The following is a 20,456-nucleotide window of genomic DNA, read 5'->3' as shown; positions in this document are numbered from 1 at the left end:
TTACAAATTGGCGGGATGGGATATACTTGTTTTTATGCCGACTACAAACGGCATCTGCAAGGTAGACGAATTTTCACTGAGAAGCTTTTCTTGGCAGAAATACTCGGAGTGCTTGCCAATAACTGCCGAAAGGCGACACCGCTTAGAAACCTTTTTTCTAATTGAGAAAACTTGTTTATAAAATTTTGATGTTGTTTAGCCCGGGGCGTGAACCAAGGATCTTCGCTGTAGTAGCGGAGCACGCTACCATCACACCACGGCGGTCTGCCTTATATGTTTCTTTAAAATTTCACCCATGCTCACTCTCAGAGCTCCCCCAATTTGTTTCATCTTCCTCTTCCTTTTTCTAAGCTCGTTGCTTAGTTATCCTTCTCCTCTCTTTTAGAACTCCGTTCCTATGTCCTTTTAAGTTTCTTCAATTACCTTTCTTTATTCTTTTCTCTACTTGAACTGCTCTATTAATATCCTCTTCGCTTCCTTCCTTTCTCGATCTCTTTGATTCCCCCTCCTTTTGCTTTACCAAACTTCCTTGCTATTTGGTGCCTCTACCATTCCTTAGTCTTTTTTCTACTCATAGCACTTGCAGTCCTCTTTTTCTTTCTGTCCGCCTGCACTAAGTAGCCCACATCCTCTACTCTTCCACCAGCAATCTCACTGGTTTTGTTCTTTTAATCTTCCATTCCGTTTCCTAGTCCTTCCTTTTTCTTTATCCTTCATTTGTTTTCCCTTTCTCTTTCTCTTATTCTCAAAGTTGGCTTTTCTCTTCCTTTTCTCTCTCTCTTCCTTTCCACTTCCTATTATCCACTTTCCTAATTATTCACGTGCCTGTTTCAATGTTTTTCCTTCTCATTCCCGTTACCTTCTCCTTTTAAATTTACAATATTTACTCAGAGCACCAGGAAATTTGAAAAGTTTTGCATGACATAAAAAATAAATACATTTTGGTAAAGATGTCCTTCAATAACATTCAGATGAAAAAATGTTTAAGTCCATATGATCACGTCGCTCTTTATCATATTATATCTCTTTATTTAAAATATTCGTAAAAGATGTGCCATTAGTATTGTTCAATATAGTCACACTCTCATGCAGCGTAGTTCGTGGCGTCAGCCAATCACGCGGTAAAATGCGCTGCAAAAACGGTATATAAGCACTAATTGTGGCTAAACGATTCACCCATCCTGGAATGCCTTTACCACAGAGGAATTGTGCCAAATAATCACAAAAATGATTGCAATTATTATTTATCAAATGATATGAGGAACCAGTAAACTTTTGTCCCAACTCTTCAACAATCTGATAAACTTGATTACAGCTAAATTGTGTGCAACCCAAATTGATGGTTTGACGAAATTGAAAATTTTCACCTAAATCTGCATGATCACGTGGCAACATTTCAAAAATGCCTGTAAATGGGAATTGATGTCCACCATAAGCAAATTCTCTGCCATACAACTCGACACCCGAGTGAAAAAAGCCCAAGCCAATGTAGGCAGAATATTCATTGATTTTCAAAATATCATAAACATTCAATTTAACGGGTTCACAGAAGTGACCGAGGCGCGCATGCTCACATTGGCGTGGTGGCTGCGTTTTCGCTGAAGTTGCTCTGCTTGCTGTTGCGGCAGTTGTCGTAGTCGCTGTTCTTGCCGGGGATTCATCTCGTCTTCTTGTTAATGGCGTAGCAAAAACGCTACCGAAATTCAACTTATTAAACGGTGGTTTATTCGTAAACATTAATGTGATTGTTTGGGTGAAAATGTTTGCATAATATATAAAATATAATAAATAACCTTGATTTATTGTGAGAATATTAAAACTTTTGATTTGGAATTTAAAACTGACATTTGTAAACTTCGGCATTCCTAAAGTGTCAGTAGTATCGGAAAAACTGAAAAATAGAGTGGCAGCAAATTTATCGAGTTTGATAAATGATTTTAAAAGGTAGTTTCTGTTCTTATATGGGCAATTCACAAGAGCGTCATATTCGTGTAAAATTTTATGATTTCAGTTGTTTCCATGGTTCCCAATATAAAGTTTCATTAAAGCATACCAAATATGGCGAACAGGAGCTTTTGTGAATTGCCAAAAAATATTTCTTCTTAAATTAAGTATTGGTTTTTTTTAAAATATTTTTTGATTTTTGTCTTCATTTTTCTTTATTCTAAACAGTACAATTTTCTTTCGGATGAATAGTTACTTCTTATAATAAAATTGAAAAACTATCGGTCACCATCGTAAAATAAGACATATGCACCAATTCATTACACAAATGGAAATTCCCCAAAAACAAGAAAATATTTCAAAGGTTATTTTAAACTTCGCAACCACCATCAAACGTACACAAACATACATACTTCACATAGAAACAGAGATCAGCAGAAGTTCATCACTGGTCATTTAATTTTAGCGCTTCGATATGCCTACACGTAGTCATGGTTTTGGGTTTGACTTTTAAAGTTTAACCTATTTTTAGAAGTCAAGTTAGTTTATGAACTTTTATTTGTCAAATATCTCCACATGACTGCTGTTTTGACAACTCAATCTGTTTGTTTTCTTGGGTTTTAAAATATTTACATTTTTAATAATTCCTGTGCTTACTTTGAATTTGAAATCTATAACCAACTAATTATATCCAACTTTATTACTATTGTCAATAAATGCTTCTTCGGACTTGGTAGGCAACTGAAAAGCAAAGTCCTCTTTCGGCAAACGATCATGCTCAACAAGTCCCATATCGTATCCGTTCTGCTGTATGGTGCAGTAGCATGGACCATGACAGATGTGGCGGCTCTGGAACCTCTACGCGTTGGCGAAGGCGAGTACCGGAAAAGATTTATTAATGAGCTGTACGAGTTTTATGCAGACATCAACATAGTCCAGCGGCTAAATTTTGCTAGGTCATGTTATGCGAATAAAAAACGATGATCCGGCCATAAAGGTATTCTTACCGAACCCGCCTATGGAAGCAGAGAAAGAGGGTGGCCCCTCCGCTTGAAGAATCAGGTGGAGATCAGTTTAAATCCTTTTGGCGTCAGTAAGCTCAAGCAGTAGCGACTGGCCCGACTTGCTTGATGGACAAAATCGTTTAAACGGTAAACTCCAACTACTTATGTAAGTAAGAATTTATTGCTCAACAACAACAGGCTGCGAATGAAGATTTTTTAGAGGCATTTTGTAATGGATACAAGCCGGGGATGGAAGAATACATGGACGCCAAGAACAAGAATCATACACTTCTTGAGGTTGAAAGTTTCCTCGAAGCCTTCATGTTATATTGTCGTGCAATTGTTTATCGGAACAGGGACAATAGCGCAATAAGTGATCGTCAAGCTATCGTGAATCAAAGGGCTCAAGTAATCAAACTAGCTCTTGGCGATGAAGGAAGTCTCATGGAAACAATTTCGAGAGTTGGATACACAGGAAACTAAGAGAAATACAACAAAAATTTATTAGAGACTGGGGCAGCGAGTCTTCAGTAAAGCTTATTCAAGGTGCAAAGAAAAATTAATCTACCGGTAGAGAATCCAAATGTCACTCACTTGATTACTGCAGCAGAGAGAGTTCGCAACCTGCCAAAAGTACTTTCCCCACGCAAGTTAAACCTGATGGAGGTTGAGAAGCAGACTGTCAGACGGCCAAATTCAGGCTGGTGTCTATAAAACAGTTACTGGACTTAAAATGAGATCAATGGCACAATATAGTCTTTTAGCCACACAAGTTCTCAGCAGAAGACTCCATATAGCCAGCATTTCCGCTGCTGCTTCCAACTACTTCCACACTTAATGGCAATTATCAACAGGATATCCTCCGCGCCAACCTATATATTAAGGTTGTGGAGATGAGCAAAATGCATACCCAAAATAAGATACCACGATTGTACGGCCAACAGTTTAATGGTCGAGCGCTTCAGAAAACAGAAGTTTAGCAATGGTGATGGTGCTTAATCTAACTCCGCTACTCATAATAGAACAGACATCCTGGTTAATAAGGAGGGCTTTAGCAGAGGGGAAGTCATTCAGCTGGAAAGCTACATGGTGCATTCCGTTTTTGTCTTATCTTTAGAGTTATTGTGCTCAAGCGAAATATACTCAGGCTTGGAAGTAGCAGGGGCAGATGCCGCGGGAATGGGAGTTGAGCTGCACGCAAAGTGGATGTTGGAGTGAATACGGGCGTGAATGTTGGCATGAAAGTGGCAGTGATATGGAGAGGGAGAACTAGCCTGAGGTAGGGCGATTAATTAAGATAAGGCCAGGATCAGCATGAAGATATATTAGTAGAAGGGGATTGTAAAGAAAGTGACGCGAAGTAGAGGAAGGGCCAATTTTCAAATGTGGGAAAACCAACAAATACATACATGGAAATAGGAGAAAATACTTGTTATAGGTGACGCGTTCGATTGTGGAAAATTTATTTTTATTTTTCTCAAATAAACGGAGACTAAAAAAGGTGAGCCCAGTTTAAACTTTTAAATACAATTTTTTTTTAAACTTTGATTAAATTTCTCAGAGGAGTTGGAAAACAGTTATCTTTCTGTCCAAGACCCTATGTGATGGAAAGTGATAAGTGGCCAGTGCTACAAGCGTCAGCTTTATTCTATATTTCGTAGGAGCTTTCCTCCACCCGGCAGGGATACGGGACACATATACGGCCATATTCCACTCACACGCACTCGGCTGTTGAGCCAACTTACAGGCAAAGGCCACATCTTCTTACCAATTAACACATTCTCCATTTACATATGTAGTTCTGAAGCTATAAATTACCTCGAAAATTTAATTAAAAAATAAAAAAAAAAAAATTAATTTAAGGCGCGATAACCTCCGAAGAGATCTAAGGCCGAGCTTCTCTTTCAATTTGCGTCGTGCTCCTCTTGATTTTCCCTACAAATTGGCCGGACGGGACCTACATGTTTTATGCCGACTCCGAACGGCATCTGCAAGGCAGATGAGTTTTCACTGAGAGCTTTTCATGGCAGAAATACACCCGGAGCGCTTGCCAAACACTGCCGAGGGGCGACCCCGCTTAGAAAAATTTTCTTCTAATTTAAAAACCTTATTTCTAAAATTTGGTAGGCGCAGCACGCTACCATCACACCACGGTGGCCACCGAAAATTTAATTAAACGTTTAAAATTTCGTTATTAATTCCATGACTCTTTAATAAGCGTAGCAGTTGACGATCAAATTTTGATTCAACAAGCAGCTCAATCACTTCATTTCAGTTTATACTACCCAGTGCAAGAACCAATTGTGCATGAGACATGTACACAGTTACATGTATATATATATAAGTTTATACTCACTATCGATTTTACAGTTAACCGAATTGCTGCTCTTCTTTGATGAGTTGCGTGACATTTGCGAATGATTTGCTTGCGAGTGTGAGGGACTTGAATCGACTGAACGACGTGCCACAGCGTTACTCTGGAATATTGAAGGCCCACTAGCAAGCAGATTAGGCGTTACGGTGACCATAGGGTGCACGCTGCCTGGAAAATGGAAGAAAAGAAACATAAAGAAAAGCAATCAATGACTTTATACACAAAACAACAAAAAAAAAAAAAAAAAAAATTATGAGCTCGATAAATGATATTAGTTTTGCTGTCGATAGTGACAAAAGTTTAGCAAGTGCTCGGCCAATGATGCGGCTGATGCAGCTCACAAATCACTTTCCCGGAGGAGTTTAGAGAGATCGGCTTGGTAATCCTGCTCAAGTTATACTACCCCATGCGAAACATTATTACATTCTACCGAAGACTGGCTTCTAGAATATTTTGTCTAAGCCAATATAATGTAAGCCAGAAAGTTTGTATATGGTCAAAGCAGTTAAAGCGTGTGATCTTCATTAATTGACGAATGTAAATACCTGACTAAATGTCTAATAGGTACCCCCCAGCGGGTCAGGGGGGCTTATAATATACCCTCGGCAGGTAAGCCTGTCGTAAGAGGCGACTAAAATACGAAATTTATTCAAGGTGTTGCTAGCGCAAAATATAGTTTATCCAACCCAATTGTCCACCTCACCTAGCCGTGGCGAATCCTGTTTCTTGAACATCCGAGGCTCTAGCGACCCCAAGTTCCTCACGGATCGGAGGGCGTTTTGGCCGTGAAGTTTTCATGTGGTCATACTAAATCGTTCCAGAGATGGTCGTGCTGGTGCTTAATGGTGCTTGTTACCGGAACGTACCGGGTCTGTATCCGGCAAAGGACCATCAACATCGATAACACTCCCCAAGGCCTTCGGGGAGTCTCCTTATTGCTACAAGAACAACAACAACAATGTCTAATAGGCCTACAATTAAACTCTACCTGCAGAATCCGCAATTTATCTTAAAAATCTCTTCGGAAAGTGGAAAACATCCAACCGAGATACCTGCGCCTATTACTGGTCATCTGAGCATAAAGTGAGTGTATGATTCTATCTTACCGTCTTCAATACAGCTAACACAGGATATGGAGGCGAGATTTCGCCAGGGATTGTTCCGAAACTGGCCATTACAATCTTCTTTGTACGTCGCGTAGCCTTATTGATACACGGTTCAGTTATTTTGGCTGCACCTCTTCCGCCCCTTCAATATGGAAGAAGTGTTTCTTGCTGTCTACCTAGCGTATTTATTTAACAACCGAAGCCTTTCTAACGTGATGTATGTCTATCAGGAGTTTACCCTCAACAAAGTGCAATGAAGTTTCAACTTAATTAACGTTAAGCCATATCAACTTAAAAACGAGACCTTAAAAACTTCCAATTAAATGTTTAAATACTTCTTTATTGTCTTCTTCACTCACTTACCCGTCTTGCTGGGATCATGTTGTGTCAAATGACCACTCAGTGAATGCAGCTTGTCAGTGATGCCATGTATCTTCTCAACAAAAGTATTGCGCGGTTCACTTATTACTGGCGCTGTAATTTCGGCAATGCTATTGATATTTGGAATGGAGCCTGCAAAATGCAAGTGAAAAGAAGAAGAGGATGCAATAAGAAGTTGGAAAATAAAGATGATTCAGCGTAAAATGATATAACTAAATTGAAACAAATCGAAAGCGATATTTTGGACATGCACGAAATACATAAAAACTGTAAGCAATTGCTTTCACATTTCCTTCTTCATCGCCGTCTTTGCCCTTCTTGCCGGCGTATATTTTATTTTTGGGATTTGTACTTACCCTTTGTATGCGATGTGACAGCCGCACAAGCCGCCGTACTGCTAATGGCAGCCATTTGATTGAGCGCTTTGCTATGCAGCTGCGACTGTGTGACATTCGGTTTGAGGAACGAAACAAAGAGATGTTTGGCCAAATCGCTAGGTGTCTCACAATCGAGGAAGGCATCAAGGAAACGACGAAAGCCATCGTAATCAATGTCCTGTAAAAAATGTAAATTCCAATATGGAAAAATTTGTTAGAGAACATATTGAAAACGACTTGAAGCGGGTTAAGGATAAATAACCCCATATTTTATCTTTCTTACTTAGATTTCATAATTTTAGTAGAGGAAGGAAGGTTAAGTTCGGGTGTAACCGAACATTACATACTCAGTTGAGAGCTTTGGTGACAACATAAGGGAAAATAACCATGTAGGAAAATGAACCGAGGGTAACCCTGGGATGTGTTTGTATGACATGTGTATCAAATGGAAGGTATTAAAGAGTATTTTATGAGGGAGTGCGCCTTAGTTCTATAGGTGGTCGCCTTTTCGAGATATCCCCATAAAGGTGGACCAGGGGTGACTCTAGAATGTGTTTGTACGATATGGGTATCAAATTAAAGGTATTAATGAGGATTTTAAAAGGGAGTGGTGGTAGTTGTATAGGTGGTCGCCTTTTCGAGATATCGGCATAAAGGTGGACCAGGGTGACTATAGAAAGCGTTTGTACAATATGTGTATCAAACGAAAGGTGTTAATGAGTATTTTAAAAGGGAGTGGGCCTTAGTTCTATAGGAGGACGCCTTTTGGAGATATCACCATAAAGGTGGACCAGGGGTGACTATAGAATGCGTTTGTACGATATGGGTATCAAACGAAAGGTATTAATGAGTATTTTAAAAGGGCGTGGGGCTTAGTTCTATAGGTGGACGCCTTTTCGAGATATCCCCATAAAGGTGGACCAGGGGTGACTCTAGAATGTGTTTGTACGATATGGGTATCAAATTAAAGGTATTAATGAGGGTTTTAAAAGGGAGTGGTGGTAGTTGTATAGGTGGTCGCCTTTTCGAGATATCGGCATAAAGGTGGACTAGGGGTGACTATAGAATGCGTTTGTACAATATGTGTATCAAACGAAAGGTATTAATGAGTATTTTAAAAGGGAGTGGGCCTTAGTTCTATATGTGGACGCCTTTTGGAGATCTCGCCATAAAGGTGGACCAGGGTTGACTCTAGACTTTGTTTGTACGATATGGGTATCAAATGAAAGGTGTTAATGAGTCTTTTTAAAAGGGAGTGGGCCTTAGTTCTATAGGTGGTCGCCTTTTCGAGATATCACCATAAAGGTGGACCAGGGGTGACTATAGAATATGTTTGTACGATGTGGGTATCAAACGAAAGGTGATAATGAGTATTTTAAAAGGGCGTGGGGCTTAGTTCTATAGGTGGACGCCTTTTCGAGATATCCCCATAAAGGTGGACCAGGGGTGACTCTAGAATGTGTTTGTACGATATGGGTATCAAATTAAAGGTATTAATGAGGGTTTTAAAAGGGAGTGGTGGTAGTTGTATAGGTGGTCGCCTTTTCGAGATATCGGCATAAAGGTGGACTAGGGGTGACTATAGAATGCGTTTGTACAATATGTGTATCAAACGAAAGGTATTAATGAGTATTTTAAAAGGGAGTGGGCCTTAGTTCTATATGTGGACGCCTTTTGGAGATATCGCCATAAAGGTGGACCAGGGTTGACTCTAGACTTTGTTTGTATGATATGGGTATCAAATGAAAGGTGTTAATGAGTCTTTTTAAAAGGGAGTGGGCCTTAGTTCTATAGGTGGTCGCCTTTTCGAGATATCACCATAAAGGTGGACCAGGGGTGACTATAGAATATGTTTGTACGATGTGGGTATCAATCGAAAGGTGATAATGAGTATTTTAAAAGGGCGTGGGGCTTAGTTCTATAGGTGGACGCCTTTTCGAGATATCCCCATAAAGGTGGACCAGGGGTGACTCTAGAATGTGTTTGTACGATATGGGTATCAAACGAAAGGTATTAATGAGTATTTTAAAAGGGCGTGGGGCTTAGTTCTATAGGTGGACGCCTTTTCGAGATATCCCCATAAAGGTGGACCAGGGGTGACTCTAGAATGTGTTTGTACGATATGGGTATCAAATTAAAGGTATTAATGAGGGTTTTAAAAGGGAGTGGTGGTAGTTGTATAGGTGGTCGCCTTTTCGAGATATCGGCATAAAGGTGGACTAGGGGTGACTATAGAATGCGTTTGTACAATATGTGTATCAAACGAAAGGTATTAATGAGTATTTTAAAAGGGAGTGGGCCTTAGTTCTATATGTGGACGCCTTTTGGAGATATCGCCATAAAGGTGGACCAGGGTTGACTCTAGACTTTGTTTGTACGATATGGGTATCAAATGAAAGGTGTTAATGAGTCTTTTTAAAAGGGAGTGGGCCTTAGTTCTATAGGTGGTCGCCTTTTCGAGATATCACCATAAAGGTGGACCAGGGGTGACTATAGAATATGTTTGTACGATGTGGGTATCAAACGAAAGGTGATAATGAGTATTTTAAAAGGGCGTGGGGCTTAGTTCTATAGGTGGACGCCTTTTCGAGATATCCCCATAAAGGGGGACCAGGGGTGACTCCAGAATGTGTTTGTACGATATGGGTATCAAATTAAAGGTATTAATGAGGGTTTTAAAAGGGAGTGGTGGTAGTTGTGTATGTGAAGGCGTTTTCCAGATATCGACCAGGGTGAGCCAGAACATCATGTGTTGGATACCGCTAATTTATTTATATATATAATACCACGATCAGTATTCCTGCCAAGGGTTTTTTATTTCGCCCTGCAGAACTTTTTCATTTCATTCTACTTAATATGGTATGTGTCACACCCATTTAACAAAGTTTTTTTCTAAAGTTATATTTTGAGTCAATAAACCAATCCAAATACCATGTTTCATCCTATTATTTGGTATAGAATTATGGAATTTTTTTCGTTTTTCGTAATTTTCGATATCGAAAAAGTGGGTGTGTTCATAGTCGGATTTCGGCCATTTTTTATACCAATACGAAGTGAGTTCAGATAAGTACGTGAACTGAGTTTATTAAAGATATATCGATTTTTGCTCAAGTTATCGTGTTAACGGCCGAGCGGAGGGACAGACGGTCGACTGTGTATAAAAACTGGGCGTGCCTTCAACCGATTTCACAGAAATAAGTTATCGTCGCAGAGTCTAAACTCCTACCAAATTTCACAAGGATTGGTAAATTTTTGTTCGACTTGTGACATTAAAAGTATCCTAGACAAATTAAATGAAAAAGGGCGGACCACGCCCATTTTGAAATTTTCTTTTATTTTTGCATTTTGTTGTACCATATCATTACTGGAGTTGAATGTTGACATGATTTACTTATATACTGTAAAGATATTAAATTTTTTGTTAAAATTTGACTTTAAACAAATTTTTTTTTAAAGTGGGCGTGGTCGTTCTCCGATTTTGCTAATTTTTATTAAGCATGCATATTTCATAAGCATATAATTTCATTATGATATCTTGAACGACAGCCAAATTACAGCTTGCAAAACTTTTAAATTACCTTTTTTTAAAAGTGGGCGGTGCCACCCCCGTTGTCCAAAATTTTACTAATTTTCTATTCTGCGTCATAAGCTCAACTCACCTACCAAGTTTCATCGCTTTATCCGTCTTTGGTAATGAATTATCGCACTTTTTCGGTTTTTTGAAATTTTCGATATCGAAAGAGTGGGCGTGGTTATAGTCCGATATTGTTCATTTTAAATAGCGATCTGAGATGAGTGCTCAGGAACCTAAATACCAAATTTCATCAAGATACCTGTACAAATTACCTGTACAACCAACCGTTATCCAATCAAAGTTAATGTACTCTATGTGATCTGCTCAACTGAGTATAACATGTTGGATTCCCGGTAAACGAAATATTTATATTGTAACAAACTTTGAATAGGGCACTACTACTTGCAGCTTTAAACAATTTTTTTTATACTTTTCAATTTTTATACTTGTTATAATTGTATTCGATTAGTCTAGTGCCCATAGATTTTAAATAATTTGTAAAACGCTTTTTCTGAAATAAATGGCAGTTAGAAAATAGAAATCGTAACAATTGGTGTCGAAGTGGGATACTCAAAATAATTTTATTTTTATGAAAATGGCAAAGTTGAGTGAGCTTAAGATTCCCCAACTTAAGAAGGAATTGGAAGAACGTGGTTTATCTACTTCTGGAAATAAAATAGAATTACAAGCACGATTGCGTGAAGCTATGGAGTCGGAGAACATTAGTGTGGACGAATATGTGTTCAAGCTGGAAACGGAGGCGATCCCCACTGGAACTGAGGAAAAAGCAGAAGCTATGAGCTCTGCAACAGGTATGGACGTGAATATGATTATGAATGCAATATCACAAATTTCGTCAAAGATGTCTCAGTTGACTTCTCAAATATCATCGGAGGTATCGTTGCAGATAAATTCGCAGCTGGATACTGGCATTTCGCAAATGTTTTCCCAGCTAGAAGCACAGAAGTTGCATGTAACATCACAACTGCAAACGCGAGATGCACAAATTGTACAATTACAAGAGAAAGCAGGAAGTATTGAAGCTGAAGTAGATGCAATGAAAACTCGTATCGGTGAGGTACAATCAACTCATCCCAATTTTTTATTCAGTGGATTCAAGGTAAAGCCTCCAAATTTCGACGGTATTGTGCCTTTCACAATCTTTAAGCTTCAGTTCGAGACAACAGCAACAGCAAATCGTTGGAGTACCGCAGACAAGGTCGCTGCATTGGTTGTTTCACTTACAGGTTCTGCTGCTGAAGTACTGTCTGTTCCGGAAGTCGAGCTGGGTAATTACGACGCTTTAATGGCGGCAGTAGAAAGGCGCCATGGTAGTGACCATAGGCAACAAGTATTCCAAATGGAACTAACTAACTGCTTCCAAAAAGTAGGTGAAACTCTGCAGGAGTACGCAAGAAAGATCGAGCAGCTAGCGCACTTAGCGTACACTAAGGAATCTGCACAGTTCATAGAGAAGATGAAGTGTCAAGCATTCGTGAGAGGTATACTAGATTTCGACACGAAACGAGCAGCGTACTCAACACCGGAAGGAACGTTTGCTGAAACAGTATCTTTTGCACTGACGCAAGAGACAGCAGCTCTTCTGAGCAAGCCAGCACACAAAGTTCATCAGATTGAAATTGAAAAGTCCAACTCTTTGGAGGCAACCATAAAAGATGTAATACAAGAGACCTTATCTAAGTTTAACCGGCGCAGCAGTGCGGATATCAAGTGCTATAACTGCGGGATGACTGGCCATATTGCCCGAAATTGTAGTACAACACGAGGCCAATCCAAGGTGAGCTTTGGTGAAAGAAGACAAAGCGGTGGAACTAATAATGGGGATATACCAAAACAGCAGCCGTTAAACTAAAACGAACCACCTCAAAGGAGCTTGAGTTGGTTCCCACAACAGAATGCTCCATAGTTCCCGCTTCGAATATTGGACGGGAAAGCAATAACTTGTCGGTGAGGGGAACTGTCAATGGTCGATGCATGGTACTTACTTTGGACACAGGTGCAACGAATTCAATCATCCGGTAAAATATGGTAAAGGGTATTGTAGAACCATTAGTTGGGTTCAAGCTCCGAACTGCTACAGGTGAGGAAGCTGCAATTTCCGGTAGGGTAGTTTGCAATATTATTATTGGAGCTTTGTCAGTTTATCACACATTTTTAGTAGCTGAAATTGTGGATGAACTTATAATTGGCGTAGATTTTATGCTGCATCATGGTTTTACATATATTATATTGAATAAGGGGATTGTAATTGGGAAATGCCAGCGTGTGGAAGCCATAGTGAATTGCGAGAGCCCTCAAACAGGATGCGACGGATTTCAGGAAGCAAGCGGAGAGGCTTCTAGCTTTTTAAAGACTTGGCTGCTTGGTTTGAAAGAAAATGATAGGGTAAAAGCTAAGGGATTGTTGGAAAAATACAGCAGCATATTTGCTGTGGACAGTGGGAAACCTGGTAGAACTGCCATTGTGAAGCATCGAATAGATACAGGAGATTCAAAACCAATTCGCCAAGCTCCACGTAGAGTTCCACTAGCAAAACGTGAAGAAGCAAAACAAATTATACAGGACATGCAGGAAAATAGAGTAATTGAGCCATCAGTAAGTCCCTGGAGTTCACCTGTTGTGTTGGTTAAAAAGAAAGATGGTAGCACTCGGTTTTGTGTTGATTACCGGAAACTTAACGAGGTCACGAAAAAGGACAGCTACCCTTTACCACGGACAGATGATACTCTCGACACATTATCCGGCGCAAAATGGTTTTCAACACTGGATCTAAAAAGCGGTTACTGGCAGGTGGAGATTGAGGATTGCGACCGTGAGAAGACAGCATTCAGCATTGGTGAAGGGTTGTGGCAGTTTTCCGTGATGCCATTTGGTTTATGCAATGCCCCAGCAACCTTTGAGCGCCTGATGGAGAACGTGCTGAAAGGACTCCATTGGAAAACGTGCTTAGTCTATTTGGATGATATCATCGTTATGGGTAAACATTTCAATGACCATTTGGAAAAGTTAGAAGAAGTTTTTCAGCGCATAGCATCCGCAGGACTACGATTAAATCCGAGGAAATGCTCATTTTGCAGTCAGAGGTCACGTATCTTGAACATAAGGTGACAACTGAAGGTGTTCAGACAGATCAGGATAAGATACAGTCAGTAAAAGATTGGCCCCGACCGGAAAACGTGCACGAAGTTCGAAGTTTTCTAGGACTGTGTACGTACTGCCGACGTTTTGTAGCTGGATTCGCCAATGTTGCTCGAAATCTTCACAATCTCACTAAGAAAAATTACACCTTTGTTTGGCACAAGGAACAAGAGGAAGCATTCCAGCGACTGAAAAAACTACTTTGTACCGCGCCTATGCTAGCTTATCCGGTGCAGGGAGAAATGTTCGTTTTGGATACAGACGCTAGCGCATATGGGATAGGAGGAGTATTATCCCAGATAATAAATGGTCAAGAAAAAGTGATCGCGTATTATAGCAGGGTCCTTGGAAAGGCAGAAATGAATTATTGTGTGACTAGACGGGAACTGCTAGCTGTGGTGGACTGTGTAAAACATTTCCACAAATACCTTTATGGACAAAGATGTCATCTTAGAACGGATGACGCAGCATTGAGATGGCTACTCCAGTTTAAGCAACCAGAGGGACAAGTTGCACGTTGGATTGAAAGGCTGTAAAATTATGAATTTGATATTGAGCATCGTAATGGGGAACAACATGGAAATGCTGATGCGCTATCGCGACGACCGTGTGCCATAGAGTGTAGGCATTGTTCCAAAGTTGAAAGGTCCGAAGGCAAAATAGGCATAAGGCTAATGCAAATACAACCCGATGATGAATGGACTTTCAGCGCAATAAGAAATAGTCAACTGAGTGATGTGGACATAGGAAAAATGATGGAAGCCAAAGAAGCTGTAGATAGACCATCTAAAACTGCAATTGCACCACAAAGTTCTGCGGCTAAGGCATACTGGGCCCAGTGGAATAGCCTTAAAATAATTGATGGAGTTCTTCATCGCGTAAGGGAAAGTGAAGACGGAAAACATACTCGTAATCTCATCATAGTTCCAAAATCCAGAGTTAAAACCGTATTAGAGGAATTCCACAACGGGTCTAGTGGAGGTCATTTGGGTGTGACTAAAACCCTGGAGAAAATAAAACAGCGATTTTACTGGGTAAACTGTAGAAAATCAGTTGAAGAATGGATTCGAAACTGCGCACGGTGTATGGTAGCGAAGGGTCCACACACCAGAAGTCGAGGTAAATTACAACAATACAATGCGGGGGCACCATTTGAGCGAGTGGCAAAGGATGTTGCAGGTCCGTTTCCAGTTAGTGACTCTGGCAACAAATATGTATTAGTCGTTATGGATTACTTCAGTAAATGGCCGGAAGTTTACGCGTTACCAAGCCAGGAGGCAAAATCCATTGCAGAGGTTTTCGTGCAAAACTGGGTAGCCAGGTTTGGAGTGCCAATTGAGATGCATTCAGACCAAGGAAGAAACTTTGAGAGCGCAGTATTCAGTGAGATGTGTTGTTTGTTGGGAATTAAGAAAACGCGCACAACACCTCTGCACCCACAGTCAGATGGAATGGTTGAAAGATTTAACCGTACTTTTGAAGAACACTTGCGAAAGGTAGTGGGGACGTGTCAACAAAATTGGGACAAACACATCCAAATATTCCTATTGGCTTATCGCTCCGCTGTGCAAGAGACTACCGGACAATCGCCTGCAAGAACACTTTTTGGTAGCGATTTGAGCCTTCCGTGTGATTTAGTATTTGAGAAAGGTGTTGCCCCTGCAATGGGAGATACAAGTTATTGGGAAATGGTGCAGAGTGAAATGGATGAGTTGCATCGTAATGTGAGGGAACATATGCGGATAAAGAGTGACAAGATGAAAGATCGATTTGATAGAGCTGTAAATTCAGATGGGTTCAAAGAAGGTGACTTGGTACTACTGTATAATCCACAGAGAAAGAAAGGCATTTCTCCTAAACTGTAAGCATCGTGGGAAGGTCCATATAAGGTTATTAAAAGATTGAACGACGTTGTGTATCGTATAAAGCGAAGCCAGCCCGGACAAGGAAAAGCCAAAGTAGTTCATTTGTTCAATTGTATGTCTAATCGGGACGATCAGACTTAAGTGGAGAGCAGTGTAACAAACTTTGAATAGGACACTACTACTTGCAGCTTTAAACAACTTTTTTTATACTTTTCCATTTTGTTACTTGTTATAATTGTATTCGATTAGTCTAGTGCTCATAGATTTTAAATAATTTGTAAAACGCTTTTTCTGAAATAAATGTCAGTTAGAAAATAGAAATCGTAACAATATGTTACATGTATAGAAGATGTTGTCCTTCCCCTCCTTGTCCATCCGATCCTAACAACTCTTTTACTCTATTTCTGTTTCCTATTTTACTATTCTCTTATACCTCCAATCATCACACTTCTCCGTCCATTCCACCCCAGTCCCTATCTCGGTTGAAGTTCCACCTCAAACCAATCGTTACCAAATAATGTATACCTGCTCTAAATAATTGCCAAGATATAGCGAATTTATGTAGCATTTTTTTAACATAAATCATATTCCGCTCGCATGAGTCAGAAATGCTATTGATTGACTTCACTGATTTGATTTGTTAATATAATTTTCGACTTTAAAATATTCAGACGATGAGGAGACAATAAATATATTTTTGAAAAAATCAGAGGAAATCAGAATATTTCTTCTTTTTATTTTAATTAAAAAATTAAATACTGGATAGAGCGAGTTTCGAACTTTGGCCCTTATTCCTGTATAGAAAAGTATCGAACGATTTTCAGACAGTTTGAATGATGTATTTGGTACCGTTTTGTTGGTTTTTAAAGACCTTTCTGAAATTAGTTATGAAGGGACATGGCATCACTTTATGACTATTTTAAGGAATTTTAGAACGTTTAAGGGATCATGTGTCCAAAAACTCCTAGATGCTCCGAAAATAATCTATAAATAATTCCAAATTATTCCGAAATAGTCTTGAAATTATTTCATAAAACGCCAAAACCGTTCATAAAATAATTCCCATATGCTCCGCAGCTAAACGCGAAAGTAATACTTAAATGATCCAGAAGTAGCCTCGAAATTAACTTTGTTAGTCATCATCACTAATTGGCAAATTGTCAGCAGCTTGAGAGGTCAACTTTTCCTCCACCTGCCCTCTCTAAATCAGTGAAGGTCACCTTGGCCAATTGGCAGAACATTACCTAGCCAGCGAAGCCCGTGGGCTTTTATTTGCTTCACTATCTTCATATCATCAATATACTTCCTCCGATACTCATCGTAGGCATAAATCTTCTGAAGTACATTTATCTCGAATACACCACGAGCCATCTCATCTTCTCCCTTCACCGTCCATGATTTCAAACCAAACATCAGGACAGCTATGATGAGAGTTACCTCTAAAGCGTGATTTTGGCTCGTCAAGAGAGGACTTTAATTTTCACTTGCCCACTAAGTCCAAATGGGCACTTGTCTGCGTTTGATTTCTAAGCAAATGTTGTTTTCGGTGCTAATCCTGGTTCCCTGATGACAAAGCCTTTCACAGCTTCGAACTTAGTCGCCCTGGCTGAAGACATGGATATGTTCTTCCCAATCCTTGAGAAGCTTGCGCTATTGATAAACGTCGTTTGGCAAAGACGTATGTATTGTTACGAATATTAGCAAAACTAAGGAGTGCTGCCAGCTCTAAGCCGATGCTAAGCAGTGACGTGAATGCACATCAATAATTCAATCATCATGTATCTACATAAACGAAACAATAACTGCGTCTACATATATGTACCATGTACGTGTACGAGCAGCAGAGAGTCAATGCACAAATACATGCATATATCTGAGATACTCCTATAAGTATGCAATGAGAAAAACTATAAAATAGTGCAATTGTAGTTACAGCTGAGAAGTTTGAGAGCTCCTGGACTAGTAGATTCTCGAAGCGACTAGAAGATGCGAATGTTAAAATCAAAGAGTATAAAAGGCGACAGATGTAGAGGCGCTGAAATTCGGTTTGATTTGAGTTGTCAAGCAGTTTCGATTAAGACGATATCTAGCGCGCAATAGTAGTATAATTTTGAATAGTAGAGTTTCAGCTCAATGAGTTTGGTTATTAAGCTATTCATTCCACAGATTGAGTGTTATTGTGAATTTAGCGATACGAACCTAGCAAAAGGGCAAATAAGAGGATTTGCAGCAAATTCGTTACAGTATTAACATTGTTCAGACAAAGCATCATAAAAGTAACATTTTTCGCGCTATCAACAAAGGCCGCTTTGAAGTTAACGAAAATATGGTGAGTGTCGATTCTGGTATCATAAGTTTTCTCAAGGATCTGGTCCATCGTCCACATCTGCTCGATATTCGATTTTCCAGTTGTTTTATTCACATAAGGTGTCGAAACGTATCCCGTTGAGAAAAGCATCCGGTGTAAATAAAGGAATCCTGTTATAAAAAGTACCCTCTGAGGTCTTCTAGAAACGGGGTTCCAAGGAACCTGAGCCGGGCTCTAGTTAGAGCCGGGCATTTACACATAAAGTGTTCTGCTGTCTCCCTGGCATTTGGATCTTTGCAGCTTCTGCAGTATTCGTTATACTGTAATAGACCGCATAGACAAACTCCGACTCGTGCGTACTGAGTTGGCCAAGAATATACAAAACGCTTTTGAGAAATCAGCTCAACGCTACAACCTCCGAAGCAGAGTAAAACCATTCAGTGTAGGTGAAAATGTATATCGGCGCAATTTCGTTCTGAGCGACAAAGCGAATAAGTTTAACGCCAAGCTAGCACCCGTTTTTGTAAAAGCTACAGTTCTTGCCACAAAAGGAAACTTCATGTATCAATTGCAAGACATACATGGTAAGATAGGGTGGTACCACGGAAAAGATATTAAGGAATGCAAGGGTTAAAACACAAGTTACCGTCAGATAATGTCCTACAAAACAACTAAAAAAGGACAAACCTATATAAATATCTATCTCCATCCCTATTTAATTATCTCTGTTTCGCATCACGCCACCTTTTTTTTTAGTTGTTTTTCCGTGCCTTGGCTGGAAAAAGTTGGCAGCGGAGGTATACTCTCGGGCAAATATTTTTTGGTTGCGATCGAAAAAGTCATGTCGACTGATGAAAAGTAGATAAGTTTACTAAGTTCTTTTTGCTAAAGATTAATAAAATAAAAAAATCGCGTAATTCGGTTCGAATTGAAATTAAATTGCACTGGTGTTCCTGGTTGCGGTGCTCCTGAGTTGCAGATTTCCGGGTTGCAGTGTTCCTGGTTCCTGAAAGGGCTTCCAAATTAAGTGCGAGTGAAGATGAGGATCTGTGGTATCCTGAACAGGAATTTCCTGGCTTTGGGTTCAACCCATTTGTGCGAAATTTGCAATCCCACTTAAAAACAGTGACTTAGCTTAAAAATTGCATAAATTTTCTTATCTCACTTCAATACCCTAAATTTTGGACGCATATGCATTGTCGTTTTTTTTTTTAATTATTACATTTTCCTAAATATCTATTTGATTGCCTGCTGAAAAGAGGCAAAAAAAAAAAATAAAAAAAAAAATGTGAAATCTAAATAAAATACAATTTAAGCTTATCGTTGCCAATTTGTATAGATGTGTATGTGGATTAAGGTTTTGAGAGATGTGGAAATTGTAATTTAAAGTGCTATAGAAATTTGCTAAATTTGCCAACTTTAACAACAAATAACTTTTAAATTATAAGTTTGCGCACTTTAAAATATATATATATATATATATATATATATAAAGAAAGAAAAAAGAAAAATGTCCAAATTCTAAAATTATGTACCAAGAGAAAAAAATTATATAAGTACATATATAAAATAAATAAAAGAATAGTTAGAAAGAGACAAATGTAAGTGGTATTGGGAGAGTGAAGGGTGGAATCTAAAAATAATAATATAGAAAGGAAGTGACATGAAACAAAATCGAATTAAAATAATTTGTGTGCACTAAGCTTTAATTTTCAGCAAATCAGCGGAATCGTCGAAGGCCTTCATCGAGTTCCTGCATCAAATCATGTGAGTTAGCAAAATTTTATTTATTATCTCCATTATTTCCATTTTGTTTCGCATTTTGGGTTTGTAGTATGTCTCCATACATACTTTGATAAGTAATAGTGTTATCCCGCTCTAATGGTCAGTTGTTAAAGGTAAGAGCGGATAGAGAGAACTTACAAAAAAAAAAGGAAAAAATCCAGTATTTTAGTAGATATGCTTTCATTGCAATTTTTTCAATTAAATTTAAATTAAGTTAATATTATTTCCAATTGCCATTAACGGGACTATTTTTCAAATGCTTTCCACTTTCCTACTACCGCAGTATAGCAATTTTGTAGATTATTAATTTGAATTATCACATACCTAGTAGGCTTGTTATTCAAAAGTCGTTCCGATTCCATGCCGTTCCTATAGATGTTCGGACTTAAACATAATAGTAAAAATAGTACTTTTTTTTTAGTGCTAAATTTAGTATGAAATCAAATTCTGATCTTTCTCTTTTTAATTGAGTAGTCTTTTATTAAATAAAACATGAATTGTTAAGTTTGTAAGAATGGTCTGAAATTCGTTGTTGTTGTTGCTTAACATTGGGACATCTCATTAACATCTGAGAAGTCA

At 39.0% G+C, this 20,456-nt stretch overlaps 2 protein-coding genes across 5 annotated transcripts in view; both read right to left on the bottom strand.

Moving 5' to 3' along the window:
• The window catches only part of Dgk (diacyl glycerol kinase 1), a 494,377-nt gene that overhangs the window by 177,544 nt on the left and 296,377 nt on the right, over positions 1-20,456 (bottom strand). For all 4 annotated transcript variants that reach the window (XM_067774053.1, XM_067774054.1, XM_067774056.1 and 1 more), the window contains exons 5-7: positions 7,166-7,364; positions 6,792-6,941; positions 5,305-5,490 (exon numbers count right to left, since the gene is read on the bottom strand). In XM_067774053.1, the coding sequence (XP_067630154.1) occupies positions 5,305-5,490; positions 6,792-6,941; positions 7,166-7,364 (535 nt within the window). The remainder of the gene's footprint in view (positions 1-5,304; positions 5,491-6,791; positions 6,942-7,165; positions 7,365-20,456) is intronic.
• Positions 959-2,152, bottom strand: LOC137244686 (deubiquitinase DESI2-like). Its single transcript, XM_067774057.1, has one exon. It carries the CDS (start codon positions 1,861-1,863, stop codon positions 1,018-1,020), a length of 846 nt encoding a protein of 281 aa, XP_067630158.1. The 5' UTR covers positions 1,864-2,152; the 3' UTR covers positions 959-1,017.

Source organism: Eurosta solidaginis, chromosome 3 (genome assembly GCF_040869045.1).
Source record: "Eurosta solidaginis isolate ZX-2024a chromosome 3, ASM4086904v1, whole genome shotgun sequence".
Taxonomy (NCBI): Eukaryota; Metazoa; Arthropoda; class Insecta; order Diptera; family Tephritidae; genus Eurosta; species Eurosta solidaginis.
This window is presented reverse-complemented; position numbering and strand designations above follow the sequence as displayed.